This window comes from Mustelus asterias, chromosome 21 (genome assembly GCF_964213995.1).
Source record: "Mustelus asterias chromosome 21, sMusAst1.hap1.1, whole genome shotgun sequence".
Taxonomy (NCBI): Eukaryota; Metazoa; Chordata; class Chondrichthyes; order Carcharhiniformes; family Triakidae; genus Mustelus; species Mustelus asterias.
The window spans coordinates 36,855,792-36,870,892 of NC_135821.1; the positions used below are offsets into that span (position 1 = coordinate 36,855,792).

Here is a 15,101-nt window from a genome sequence, read left to right on the forward strand (position 1 = left end):
GCTTAAAGAGTTCAATTGTCCATCAACCTGGCTTCTATTTCTGACACAAAGGTCAAAGGATAACTGGAGCTCTCACCCACCAGGCACTGAGAGCCAATGGGAACTGAGATTGATAGAATCTTGCTGGGTATGTTTTTTGAGCATTACAGATTGGCTGGCTGAGTGGGGCCCTGTTGGCTCCTGATTTCCTACCGAGTGAATGTTTCGACCTTCAGTCGTCGATATCCTTCATTTCCAGACACCCCCGTTTCCTTGGATATGACAATGGAAAGTCCCGTGTGAATTTCACCCAGAGCCCACTGCGAATAAAGATCCCACAACCGGGAAATTGGGATGAGGTTGGGGCCCTCGCCCTTTTTCTCATTTCCAAATCCTTTTTTCTGATTTGATTTGATTTATTATTGTCACACGTATTGGTATACAGTGAAAAGTATTGGCTGAGATTCTCCAACCTCCCAGCCGCGTGTTTCCCACCAGTGGGAGGTGGCATGTCATTTGATAGCGGATTGGAGAATCCCACCGGTGTGAATGGCTGGAGAATTTCGGCCATTGTTTCTTGCGCTCCATAGACAAAGCACACTGTTGTACCTGTTAATTCTCAGATACTTTCAAACAGTTTACTTACTCCAAGGTTTTACCCCGGTGCCCTTATTTGCAAGATGGACAAAGGACAAACGCCAGTAAAGGTTCAATAAGTTTATTAATAATAACACTATTAACCCTTAAATTACCCACATAAAACAAGAGGATACCCCAGATTCAAGTATACTACCCGCAAAGATGGCTTGGTTAAACTGCAGGCTCGATTCTCTGAGTCCCTCTGGTCTGTCGTCACGAAGGTGAGTCTCAATGGCAGCTTCTTCCTTCCTTCCTTCTCTGGTCAGTCTTCCGGATGGTCAAGGTCACCTCCCTCGTCGAGTCTTCGCTGCTGATGTGACTGAGATGTGTACCTTTATCCCCCTGCCTGCTTGCCTTTCCAGAAACTTCTCTGGCTTCCGGCCAATGAGGTCCCTGGATGGGGTTCCAATACCCAGTGGGTTTCTTGATGTCTGCCTGACAGGACACCAGGGTCCACCCCCAGGTGTCCATCTCCATGCTGTTGCTTACATGTAACCTGTTGTCAGATAAGGTAACTGCAGGAACTCCCGGTGACAGAAAGTCTGGCCCGATCTGGGCTTCTAACAATAGGCCGGTGCATTTCAATGGGGTGCAATGATCTCCTGCTAAGTATCAGTAGAGTGCAACGACCTTTGATGGATGATTGATGGGTCACATACACATGTTTGTGTATTTGTACAATTGGCCTGCCCGAGGTTTGACTGTTTGATTTTAATATGCCCAATTCTTTAATTTAGGATATCCAATTTAATCAGCCTTAAACTTAGGCCCAGATTATATTATCACAATACCGTTCATAGAGTACATAGGGGAGAAGGAAAGGAGAGAGTGCAAAATGTAGTGTTATGGCCATAACGAGGGGGTAGAGAAAGATCAGCTTAATGCAAGGTAGGTCCATTCAAAAATCTGACAGCAGCAGGGAAGAAGCTGTTCTTGAGTCGGTTGGTACCTCCGACTTTAGTATCTTTTTCCCGTTGGGAGAAGGTGGAAGAGAGAATGTCTGGGGTGCGTGGGGTCCTTGATTATGCTGGCAGCTTTTCCGAGGCAGTGGGAAGTATAGACAGCGTCAATGGATAAGATCCTTGAAGTTGTCATGCAGGGAATTATAACAGTAGAATTGATGATTATCTTTAATCAGCTCTCTAATGGTGTCCGTTTTATCAACAGAGTGGAATCCACTCATGGACCTTCAGTGCCGCCTCCATCCGTGGTGTGAGGTAAGCCCAGGGAGAAACCCACCCAAAGAATTGCGACCATCTCAGAGAAAAGTTTTGTCCAATATGGGGAACTTTCTGGAAACTCGACTCAGGCCATGGGGCCTTGCAATCTGCTGTGTCCCAAATTGCCAATCCTACTTGAATGAATTCCTGGAGTTCACATCACATGATTTCAAACACTCCCGTCCGGTCAAAACAGTCCCCTCCCATTTCCAATGTTGTTTATAACTAATCGACAGAGGTCCTCAGAGAATATTATAATGAATCACGCTTTTTTTTATTTATCGCCCCTGTTTAATTTTTTTTTTGTTCCTCCCTGCAATTTCCAGGAGATTAATCTTTAATCTTCTCTGTACGCTTGGCAGTCCTCGTTCCAGGACTGAACACGGGGGAACAATCTGTTCCCAACCAAACAAGATGAATATTGGAAATGATCCAAGCGTTTTAAAGGAATGAAACAGGTATTTTGACCCTGAAGGAAAGCAAAAGCATGGGGGAGAATAAGATAAGTAAAGGAGGAGCCAGTTATAATTCCAAGTGTAATCTTGTGCCTAACATTTAGCTTAACAGCTGAACTCCCACCTCAGGCCTTCAGTATACCATGGAGCAGAATTTATTGAATCCGGAAAAAGGGTTGCCAACACTCCAGGATTGCCTTGGATTCTCTAAGAATTGAAGATCCGTCTCCAGAACATTAGAAAAGATCGTTCTTTATCGTTCTTTATTATTTATTTGAAGAATTCTCTTTCCCAGATAAATAAATTTTGAATATGGGGCAAAACAGTGTTTGCTCGATAGTCAAGCACTGTCCAATTGGGCATTGATCTTTCTGCTTGCCGATTGGCTCAGAAAGGCAATGCATCATGAGGATGGATATGTTGGCCAACTAATGGCAAGTCATGTGATGAAACCTCCGGAAATATATTCAAGCACAGTCGGCAGGCCAATTGGTACAATGGCAGGAAGAAAGACTTGGGGGGAATTTTCCCGTCTCGCCAGCCACGGCAATCGTAGTGGGCGGGCGGGGATGGGAGAGGGGGGGAACCATACAAAGGCCCATTGACCTCGGGCGGGATTTTCCAGGCGAGCACGGCCAGAGAATCCTGCTCTTAGTGCCCAGTGAGAGAGGAAGGGGATTGTCCGATAGGACCAGTGGGTATTGGACAGTATGAGGGCTGTTAGCCAGTCCTGGCCCCCGATGGTGCCAGCAGCAGACATGTCTCATCCTGTGCCCACCCTGTCCAACCTTGCAACATGCCAGCTCTGGCCCAGGCTGAGCTCTCGCAAGCGGCTGCTGTGTTATAGGGCAAGATTTTCCAGCCGCGCTCCCCCCAAGGTCAATGGATCTTTGCATGGTACGCCCCCGCCCACTAAGATTCCCATGGTGGGCTGGACTGAAAAATTCCCCCCAAGATGCCAGAGTTGATCTTGAGCTGTGATGTTTCTTCTTTTCCAGCGTCTCAAAGTGTAACGAGCGTTGCTGCTTCCTCTACGTTCTGCACAACTCTGACGACTTCCAACTCTACTTTCCAACTGAACTACACTGTAAAAGGTAGGGCTGACGGAGTTACACACCTAGCATTACATACTGCACATAAACAGGCCATTCAGACAGACAGCTCCATACTGCTGGGTATGCCCCACACATAAAGCCTCCTCTCACTTCCCTTTATCTAACTATGTTAACATGTCCTGCACTTCCCTTATTCACGTCATTATCTAGATTCCCTTTAAAGCTACCTCTGCTGTTCATCTTAATGACTTGATGTGTTCGTGATTTCCACAATCCCACCAGTCCCCAGGTGAAGATGTTCATCTTGATTTGTCTGTTGGAATAATGAGCGCTGATCTCACACTTGTGGCTCCGAGTTAAGATCTTTCCTGGAAGTAGAAGCATTTCCTTTTTGCCTTACCCTATTGAACTCTGCCATTAATCCTCTGGCAAGTCTTTCTGTATTCTGGAGAAAGAATTAAGCCCCAGCTTGTTCACTCTTTCTGGGAATTTATAATCACTGAGTCCTGTGATTATTTTTACAAATTTCTTTTGTATCTTGGACCGGGTCTCACCAGACCGGGTTTCAGTGAGATGGGTGTCGCCTGGGTGGGGGGTCGCGGGGGTGGGGTGTCGCCTGGGTGGGGTGGTTCTCGCCGGGGTGTGTGGGTCCCACCGGGGTGAGTGGGTGTCGCCAGGGTGAGTCTTGTCGGGGTTGGGTGGATCTTGCCGGGGTTGGTCCCGCTGGGGTGGGTGGGTCTCGCCGGGGTGGGGTGGGTGTCACCAGGGTGGGCGGGTGTCGCCAGGGTGGGTGTCACTGGGGTTGGTGGGTGTTGCCGGTTTGGGTCTCGCCGGGGTGTGTGGGTGTCGCTGGGGTGTGTGGGTGTCGCCGGGGTGGGTCTCAGGTTTCCCCACAGGAAGCTTTGAAGGTAGTGGCGGGGAGGGGGGGTACTAGTTAGACTGCCCACAACTGGCCCGTCCACCCTCCCACTCACTGTAATTTCACCAGCGGCGATGGTGGTGCGGCCACGCTGACTGCCAATGGACCAATTGAAGCCTTAAATGGTCAATTAATGCCCACTTAAAGGCACTGTCTCTCCACTACTGTCAGCGAGAGAGGCCCACGCCAAGCGGCCAGCCTGGCAGGTTTTTCTGAGTGGGCTGGTGGTTGTGGCGTCTCTTCCTTAGTTGGTCCCCTGAAACCTTTGGAAGGCCCCTCCCAAGGAGTAACGTATCCCCTCTCCAGGTTCCGCCCTCTCCAGGTTCCCCCCTCTCCAGGTTCCCCCTTCTCCAGGTTCCCCCTTCTCCAGGTTCCCCCCTCCCCAGGTTCCCCCCTCTCCAGGTTCCCCCCTCCCCAGTTTCCCCCCTCTCCAGGTTCCCCCCTCTCCAGGTTCCCCCCTCTCCAGGTTCCCCCCTCTCCAGGTTCCCCCCTCCCCAGGTTTCCCCCTCCCCAGGTTCCCCCCTCCCCAGGTTCCCCCCTCCCCAGGTTTCCCCCTCCCCAGGTTCCCCCCTCCCCAGGTTCCCCCCTCTCCCATAGTCTCTCAAAGCCTGTCCCCACTTGCCAACCCCCAAACACATACAAAACCCCAATCCATCACAGCCCGAACGTAGTATCAGCAGTGGCCAAGGTTACTGCTGGCATTCTGGGCACTTCAGGAGCTGCCAACCTCTGAGGAGGGACTTCCTGTGCCCGAGGAGTGGAAATCCTACCTCTAGCCAATAAATGATCAATTGGCTGTTAAATGACGACAAGGCTACTGTTCCTCTGAACTCTAACTACACTTTCACCACCCGCCCCCCACTGCCTAATGGCCCCCCCCCCCCCCCCCAATGGCCACCCACCCACTCCCCCACTGCCTAATGACCACTTCCACTGTCCAATGGCCATCAATCCCCCCACTGCGCTAACGCCACCCATCCCCCTCTGTCCTAACGTCAGCTCTTCCTCAGCTGACTTCATGTTGAAATTCTCATCCATTACCTCCAGACTCAATAATTCTCTTCTGTCATCTAACACTCTGTTATCTCTACCTATTCCCACACCAGCCCACTCACTCTTCACTTATGCTCTGGGGTGTTGCTTATCCATATTTCTGTAACGTACAATTCTCCATTCTGTCTGACTCTGCCCTCTTTGGACTGCCCACCCCGCATCCCCACCCATTTCCCCACCATTGGCAGACCTCAGCCACCCTGCTGCTGGGCTCTTGAATTTCTTCCCTTAACCTTTTTGCCTTTTTATTTCCCTCTCGTCCCTTCAGACCCACCCTTTTCCCAAACATCACTCTCTGCTCCTGCGACTCCCCCCTCACCAATGTGAGGAATATTCACTCCACACAAGTGCCAGGCAATGATTATCCCCAACAAGCGAGGACCTAGCCATCACCACTGGACATTCAATGAAATATGGTGATCAATTCTGGTCGCCACACTACCAGAAGGATGTGGAGGCTTTGGAGAGGGTACAGAAAAGATTTACCAGGATGTTGCCTGGTATTGAGGGCATTAGCTATGAGGAGAGGTTGGAGAAACTTGGTCTGTTCTCAATGGAGCGACGGGGGTTGAGGGGCGACCTGACAGAAGTCTACAAGATTATGAGAGGCATGGACAGAGTGGATAGTCAGAAGCTTTTTTCCAGGGTGGAAGAGTCAATGACTAGGGGGCATAGGTTTAAGGTGTGAGGGGCAAGGTTTAAAGGAGATGTATGAGGCAGATATTTTACACAGAGAGTAGTGGGTGCCTGGAACTCGTTGCCGGGGGAGGTAGTGGAAGCGGATACGGTAGTGACTTTTAAGGGGCGTCTTGACATGTACATGAATAGGATGGAAATAGAGGGATATGGTCCCCGGAAGGGTAGGGAGTTTTCGTTAAGTCGGGGAGCATGGTCGGTGCAGGCATGGAGGGCCGAAGGGCCTGTTCCTGTGCTGTAATTTTCTTTGTTCTTTGAAATTGCCATTGTTGAATCCGCCACTAACAACATCCTGGGGGTTACCATTGACCAGAAACTGAACTGGACTAGCCATAAAAATACTGTGGCTACCAGAGCAGGTCAGATGTTGGGAATTCTGCAGTGAATAACTCACCTCCTGACTCCCCAAAGCCTGCCACCATCTCCAAGACACAAGTCAGGAGTGTGATGGATTATTCTACTTGTCTCGGTGAGTGCAGCTCCAACAATACTCAAGCCCGACACCATCCAGGACAAGGCAGCCACCTTGGTTGGCACCACATCCACACACATTCCCTCCCTCCAACCGTGATGCACAGAGTCAGACATGTGCATCATCTACAAGATGCGCTTGAGCAATTTGCCAAGATTTCTTCAACAGCACCTTCCAAACCTGCAACTGTTTTATCCCTTAGAATGACGATGCAGCAGACACAGGCGAACACCACTGGCTGGAATACCCCTCCAAGTCACTCACCACCCTGACTTGGAAATATATCACCATTCCTTCACTGTCGCTGGGTCAAAATCCTGGAACTCCCTTTCTATCAGCGCTGTGGGTGTACCTACACCTTAGGGACTGCAGCGATTCAAGATGGTGGCTCACCACCATCTCTGAAGGTGGCGCGGTGGCACAGTGATCAGGACTGCTGCCTCACAGCTCCAGGGGCCCGGGTTCAATTCTCGAGGTGACTGTCTGTGTGGAGTTTGCACATTCTCCCCGTGTCTGCGTGGGCTTCCTCCGGGCCCTCCAGTTTCCTCCCACAGTCCAAAGCGGATTAGGTGGATTGGCCATGTTAAATTGTCCCTTAGTATCAGGGGGATTAGCTAGGGTAAATGCATGGGGTCATGGGGATAGGGCCTGGGTATCTCAATGGGCCGTACAGCCTCCTTCTGCACTGTAGGATTCTATGATTCTCAAGCGCAATTAGGGACAGAAACATGGACAATAAATGTTGGCCTCTCCAGCGGCGCTCACACCTTGAGGATGAATTAATCAAAGATCACTGGCGGGCTGTCTTTCAATTGAAAGTGCTGCTTTTTCTTGCTCCCAGATGTAGTCTCTCTCCCAGTGAACCATCGAGCTCTGGCTTCCAGCTTCACTGTCTCCACACGCACACAGAGTGAAAGAATTTACAAATTAGTGTGACTGTTCATTAGATCATTTCCAGGAAAAATATAAAAAGCTGCTATTCATCAGTTAAGAGAACTTGAAATAATAATAATTGCTGGCTGCCACAAAAGAAAGCATCTGTTGTTATGTCATTGTAAGAAGTCTCACAACACCAGGTTAAAGTCCAACAGGTTTATTTGGTAGCAAATACCATAAGCTTTCGGAGCGCTGCTCCTTCGTCAGAAAAATATGTCATTGTCCCAGTGAGTAACCTACGCGTTTGGCACTGATTATTGCTCGCATGGAAATCTATCGCCCCCCATTGTCCACCTCCAGTATTGCCACTAAAATTCACATACGTTAGCAACTCATAAGGTGACTCTTTTACAAAGAGTATTTAGCATCGTGGTTATACTCTAGACGAGTTCCATTCCAGCCATCTCATCTCAGACTTTCAATGTACATTTCTAATCTCTTTTTCCCTCATGCACTCATTTGCACTCCTTTCAAAGCATTTAATTTATTTTCATCAACCCACTTCCCGTGGTGGGAATTTCCATTTTCCGAAAATAATGTGTCTCCTCCTTTCCTGTTGGATTTATTATTAATCGTCTGATATAAACTGGCCCCAGTTTTGTATTTTCCCACAAACAGACCAGGATTCCTAGCAACAGGAGGAGGCCATTCAGCCCCTCAGGCCGACAGACAAGCATAGGAATTAGGAGGAGGAGTAGGCCCCTCGAACCAGATCATGGCCGATCTGATTGCGATCTCAACCCCACATTCCCGCCTCCCCTGGATGACCTTTCACCCCCTTGTTAATGAAGAATCTGCTCCACCATTCAATTGGATCATGGTTGATCTGTACCTCAGCCTAATTTTCCTGCTTATCTCCTGATATCCTTAACCTAACAAAAATCTATCCGTCTGTCTCAGTTTAGAAAGATGCAGTCGTTCTGCAGGATCCGCCACGCTTTAGGGTTGAGACTTCCTGTGCCCGATGTCACGTACAGCGGCCCTGAGATATTTTATGTTTATCGAGCAGACAGGACCTCTCATTGCGGTGATGGAGCTTTCCAAAGTACAGGAGGAAAATGCTGCTCCAATGTGGTCTCCTCTACACTGCGGAGATTAAACGCAGACTGGGTGACCGCTTTGCAGAATACCTTTGGTGTGTCTGCAGGCATGACCCAAACCTTCTTATTGTTTGCCATTTTAACGTAGCTTTCATGCCCACATGTCCATCCTAGATCTGCTGTAATGTGAAGCTCAACACAAACCAAAGGAACAGGACCTCACCTTCATACAATCCCTACAGTGCAGAAGGAGGCCATTCAGCCCATCGAGTCTGCACTGACAACAATCCCACCCAGGCCCTATCCCCGTAACCCCTCATATTTACCCTGCTAATCCCCCTGACACAATCCACCTAACCGGCACATCTTTGGACTGTGGGAGGAAACCGGAGCACCCGGAGGAAACCCACGCAGACATGAGGACAATGTGCAAACTCCACACGGACAGTCACCTAAGGCCGGAATTGAACCCAGGTCCCTGGTGCTGTGAGGCAGCAGTGCTAACCACTGTGCCACCATGTGGAGATGCTGGCATTGGACTGGGGTAAACACAGTAAGAAGTTTAACAACACCAGGTTAAAGTCCAACAGGTTTATTTGGTAGCAATAGCCACACAAGCTTTCGGAGCCCCAAGCTCCTTCTTCAGGTGAGTAGGAATTCTGTTCACAAACAGGACATATAAAGACACAAACTCAACCCACCATGCCACCCTCAGCCGTCTGAGTTCAGCAAATTCAGACTGTGAACTTTCTCTGCCATCCTGACCCTTTTTTTAATCCAAAAATGTTTCATCCCAATGCAACCCCCTCCCAGTTTTCACAGAACTTTGATCTTTATTCTGCTATTGACATATTCTTACCTTTATGCCCCTATCAGCAACTTTTTGAGTCTTCAACAATGCTATTAACACTTCCTTTATATTGAGCGCCAAACATCTTTTCCAACCTCTCCTACCCAGACCTTGGGCTTTGCTCCAATTGCTCTACTCTTCTTAAAGAGTATAAAATCCATCACATTTCTCTCTCTCTTTAGCTCTGAAAAAGAGTCATACAGACTCGAAACGATGACTCTGTTTTTTTAATACTGATGCTAGTAGACTTGTTGAGTTTTTCCAGCACTTTCTGTTTTTATTTTAGAGAAGGATTTTCTGTTTTTTTTTCCTGTCGCATTGACCTGAGTCACAACAATGAGCAGGGCTGCACTCGCACCCATGATGCACTGGGATGTTGCTATATGTGTGCTCAGATAAAGACCACACGATGAGCACTTTGTGTTTGGGACATGGAGGATTATCATAGAATCACAGAATCCCTACAGTGCAAAAGGAGGCCATTTAGCCCATCGAGCCTGTACCGACAACAATCCCACCCAGGCCCTATTCCCATAATGCAACGTATTTACCCTGCTAATCCCCCTGACACTTAGGGGCAATTTCATGGCAACTCAACCTCAGCTGCACATTGTTGGACTGTGGGTGGAAACCGGAGCACCGGGAGGAAACTCACGCAGACATGGGGAGAACGTGCAAACTCCACACAGACAGTGACCCGAGCCGGGAATTGAACCCAGGTCCCTGGCACTGTGAGGCAGCAGTGCTAACCACTGTGCCAGCTGCCTTCTAGACTTGCTGCAGTCCACGTGGTGTAGATACACCCGCAGTGCTGTTAGTGATGGAGTTCCAGGATTTTGACGCAGCGACAGTGAAGGAATGGCATTATATTTTCAAGTCAGAATGGTGTGTGACGCGGAGGGGAACTGGCTGGAGGTGGGGTTCCATGTATCTGCTGCTCTTGTACTCCTGGGTACTTGCAGGTTTTGAAGGTGCTGTTGAAGGAGCTTTGGGGAGTCAGGGGGTGAATTACCTCACGATAGGATTCCTAGCCTTTGACCTGCTCTGGTAGCCACAATATTTATGTGGCCAGTCCAGTTCAGTTTCTGGCCAATGGTAACCCCCAGAATGTTGATAGGGTGGGGAATTGAGCGATGGTAATACCATTGAATGGTTAGAAGTCTCACAACACCAGGTTAAAGTCCAACAGGTTTATTTGGTAGCGCAAGCCACTAGCTTTCGGAGCGCTGCTCCTTCATCAGGTGAGTGGGATTTCAGTTCACAAACAGAGCCTCTAAAGACACAAACTCAACTTACAAAATAATGGTTGGAATGCGAGTCTTTACAGGTAATCAAGTCTTAAAGGTACAGACAATGTGAGTGGAGAGAGGGTTAAGCACAGGTTAAAGAGATGTGTATTGTCTCCAGCCAGGACAGTTAGTGAGATTTTGCAAGCCCAGGCAAGTCGTGGGGGTTACAGATAGTGTGACATGAACCCAAGATCCCGGTTGAGGCTGTCCTCATGTGTGCGGAACTTGGCCATCAGTCTCTGCTCAGCGATTCTGCGTTGTCGTGTGTCGTGAAGGCCGCCTTGGAGAACGCTTAGCCGAAGATCAGAGGCTGAATGCCCGTGACTGCTGAAGTGCTCCCCAACAGGAAGAGTCACTAACTGTCCTGGCTGGAGACAATACACATCTCTTTAACCTGTGCTTAACCCTCTCTCCACTCACATTGTCTGTACCTTTAAGACTTGATTACCTGTAAAGACTCGCATTCCAGCCATTATTTTGTAAATTGAATTTGTGTCTTTATATGCCCTGTTTGTGAACAGAACTCCCACTCACCTGATGAAGGGGCAGCGCTTCGAAAGCTAGTGGCTTGTACTACCAAATAAACCTGTTGGACTTTAACCTGGTGTTGTGAGACTTCTTACTGTGCTTACCCCAGTCCAACGCCGGCATCTCCACATCATGAATACCATTGAATGTCAGGGGGAGATGGTTGGATTCTCTCTTGTTGGAGATGGTTATTGCCTGACGTTTGTGTGGCATGGCTGTGACTTGCCACTTGTCAGCCAAGTCTGAATGTTGCCCAGTGTTTGCTGCATGGGAGCAATTGGTGCAAAATATTTTTTTCTTTTTAATGGAGATGTGAATGAAAAAGTTCACAAGAGGTTCTAGAATGTGGTTCCCACATGATCACTCCCCATTCCTATGTTTAATTCTTTTTAAGTTCATGTGAAATTCTCCACCCCGTAAGAGTTTTAACAACACCAGGTTAAAGTCCAACAGGTTTATTTGGTAGCAAATGCCATTAGCTTTCGGAGCGCTGCTCCTTCGTCAGATGGAGTGGATATCTGCTCTCAAACAGGGCACAGAGACACAAAATCAAGTTACAGAATACTTGAATCCACATCATTCTCCACCCCTTCCAGACTGTCTACCAATCAGCCTATGATGTCTGATTATCACTGATTCCTGACATTCTGATCCAAACTTAGGGTTACTCGAACTAAGATTTGCTCTCCCCTCTCACGCTGGCACTGTGACTGTTCTTCATTCTCATCCTCAGCAATCCTCAAACATTTCTCTCATTCTTATACAGACTTTGCAGCAGCGAGTGTAAGAATCGCTGTCATTCTGACACGTACCTCTCCAGCACTGGGGCACAGTCCTACGCCCGTGCGTGTGCTGTGGTGTCATTCTGTGACTGTGCCTCTTCCTCTTTGCCAGGTTCTGTGAGTTGTTGAACTCTTTCACAAAGGAAGCCAAGATGAACACAGATGATGGGTTGAGACTGACGGAGGAGCTATTGGAAGTGAGTAAAGCACCCACCCGGTGGCCGTGTAAAACCCTTCATTATTTAATAATAATCTGAACAACTCAACTGGTGCGCTGCCGGATTTTAATAACTTGCTTTAAACATAATCAGTATCCCAACACCTGACTGATCCACGCTGAGGGCAACACATCTACAACAACAAAACACCTTTCATTTATATAGCACCCTGAATATAACACAACACAATACCCCCAGGCATATTGAGCCACATAAGAGGTTATCAGGAGAGATGACTGAAAGCTTTGTTAAGAAAGCATTTTAAAGGTGTTCATTCTTTTAAATGTATTCTTCCATGAGCTGTGGAGTTTGCTAGCACTGCCAACATTTGTGCCCATCTTTAATTACCTTTGAGAGAGTCACATGTAGGCCACACCTGATGGCAGAGTTCCTTTCTGCACCCTTAGATTCACAGGCTCTGATACTCAGATTAACTTTTATTCCAGAGGCAGAATTTTATGCTCCCCCAAGGTGGAGGGTTTGGGGGGAGTGTAAAATTGAATTGATCGAGGTTCCCTCTGTTTCACCGGAAGGAACTTTTCAAATGCAAATAAAAATATAACAAAACTTACTCCAACTTATCAATCAAAGAAAGGGTTTAATAAAGAAGCTTCATTACTCCAAACTTCACCCTGAGCCAATCCAAACTCCCACAATTCCCAACAGCTTCTTATTTATAGTGAGTCAGCTGGTCAGCTGACCATCACATCATCCTGTCATTGGTTCTATAGTTTACTGGGTCAGCTGACCCTTACAGCTTGTTACCATTGGTCACATTACATCCAATACAAAGTTGTCACCGGTTACATTCCGACAGCCTCCAGAAACTTGCCCGCCCAAATCCACCCGTAATTTCATGTTTGCTCAGGTGGGAAACCCACCCATTCACCCAGTAAGGCCCTTCAGTGGCATCTTAATGGCCACAAGTGTCTTATTCTCAATTTTTAGGCTGATGGATATGGTGGAAAAGTGACATTTAATTTTTTCCCCAACATGGGCAAGCAATGGGGTTTAGAGGGGGGTGGGGGCACTTCACTCTGAAGGCTCCCTCAGAGTTGGGGGGTCCTCCCCACTCTCCCACCCCCCCAAGGACATTGGAGGTCCAGGATCCCCTACCCCCGTGGCCTACCCCCACCGGTGCCGCGATTGCCCCCTCCAGGTCGTCCCCTACACTACCACCCCTGGACTGAACCCCAGGCTGCAGTACCACTTCTGGCCACTGTGATTCAAGGTTCAAGAACTTGGGCAAGACTTCCTTGCAAGGTCAGATTAAAGTCTCCCACACTGTCAGTCAACGCTCAAATGAGCGTTAAATGGCAGTGGGAGTTCAGAAGTTGGTGCCTGCGTGTTAGGCGCCAACTCTCAGGATGGTGAGTGCTGAATAATCACCATCCTTAAAAACTTACCCGAGGTTCCCTTTTTTGATTAATTGAATTGAAATTCCACCCACAGCCATGGTGTGATTGGAGCCCATGACCCCAGACCTTGAATAACCTGACCCGCTGGATTGCTAATTCAGTGACATTACCACAAAGCCACCACAAGCAGAGAGAGAAGTGGTGCAATATCCTGCCAGCACACTCTGTCGAGGTTCTCTTGTGAGGTATTGCCACATGAGAGTTGAGCTTAGATACTCCTGCGTGCTGTTTAATATCTGGGTTCACAGCAGTGCTCAGGGGCTGATGACAATCCCCAAACTAGCCAGCACAGTCTGGAATTTTCAGACAGAAAGGGAGATAAAACAGAAAAGGAACCTCAAGAAGGTTGGAACAATGCTGGCACAGATTGCTAACCTGCCTCCGTGTCGGAAGTGGTTTAATTTATTTACTTCCATCTCCAGATCAGAAGGTTATGGATCCAAACCACCCCCCAGAGCTTTAAGCAATAATCTAGGTTGGCACTTGTGTGGCAGTACTGAGGGAGTGCCGCTGCGCTGTTGGAGGAGCTGTTCTTTGGGTGAGACTGAGGCCCCCACCTTCCTTGACTGGATAAAATGTCTGGACATTATCTTGCAGAGGAGCTGGACAGTTATCCCCGGTGTTCTGGCAAATGTTTATCCATCAACCGACATCAATGAGAACAGTTGGTCCGGTCATTGCTGTTTGTGGAATCTTGCTGTGCACCAGTTGGCTTCCATTTTGACAAAAGTATTTAATTGACTGCAAAGCACTCTCGGGCATGCTGAGGTGGTGAAAGGTTATCCAGGTTTTTCTTTCTCTGTGTGCAGTACGACTATGAATACACGGAGAATGGAAACCGGCTGATCCTGGGGAAGGGAACGTATGGAATTGTGTACGCTGGGCGAGACATGAATAACCAAGTTCGCATCGCCATCAAAGAGATTCCGGAAAGGGACAACAGGTAATTAACAACGTGACTGACTACCCCTGGATGGTCAAACACCTCAGACACCGCACACTTTGCTGAAAGAATTACTTGCCTTTATATAATGCATGGGAACACCACCACCTGCAAGCTCTCTAAGTCACTCACTATCTCGACATAGAAAAATATCGCTGTTCCTTCACTGTCATGGCATCAAAATCCTGGAACTCCTTCCCTAACAGCACTGTGGGTGTATCTAGACCACGGGGACCGCAGAGGTCCAGGATGCCAGCTCAGCACTACCTTCTGAAGAGCCATAAGGAATGGGCATTAAGTACTGGCCGAGCCAGCGATGCCTACAACCCATGAAAGAATAAATTTTAAAAGAATATACAGAACCTTTAATGCAGTAAAATGCGGGAGGTGCTGGTCAGGAACAGCGTCAAACACCTTTTGGCAGTGAGTTGCATGAAAAAGTGTCAGAAAGGTGACCAAAGCTTAGTTAAAGAGCATCTTAAAGAAAGTGAGAGAGGCAGGGAAGTGGGGAGGTTTAGGGAGGGAATTCCTGAATTTCGGGACTAGGTGGCTGGAGGCACGGCCTGTGGGGAAAGTATGAGAAGCATTGAAAGCCAGCATTTGAGGAGC

The 15,101-nt window shown here is 48.2% G+C and overlaps 1 protein-coding gene across 4 annotated transcripts in view; it reads left to right on the forward strand.

The window, feature by feature from the left end:
- The window catches only part of LOC144509221 (mitogen-activated protein kinase kinase kinase 5-like), a 186,962-nt gene that overhangs the window by 107,680 nt on the left and 64,181 nt on the right, over window positions 1-15,101 (forward strand). For all 4 annotated transcript variants that reach the window (XM_078237733.1, XM_078237734.1, XM_078237735.1 and 1 more), the window contains 4 exons: window positions 1,786-1,835; window positions 3,292-3,387; window positions 12,026-12,110; window positions 14,359-14,492. In XM_078237733.1, coding sequence (XP_078093859.1) covers window positions 1,786-1,835; window positions 3,292-3,387; window positions 12,026-12,110; window positions 14,359-14,492 — 365 coding nt within the window. The remainder of the gene's footprint in view (window positions 1-1,785; window positions 1,836-3,291; window positions 3,388-12,025; window positions 12,111-14,358; window positions 14,493-15,101) is intronic.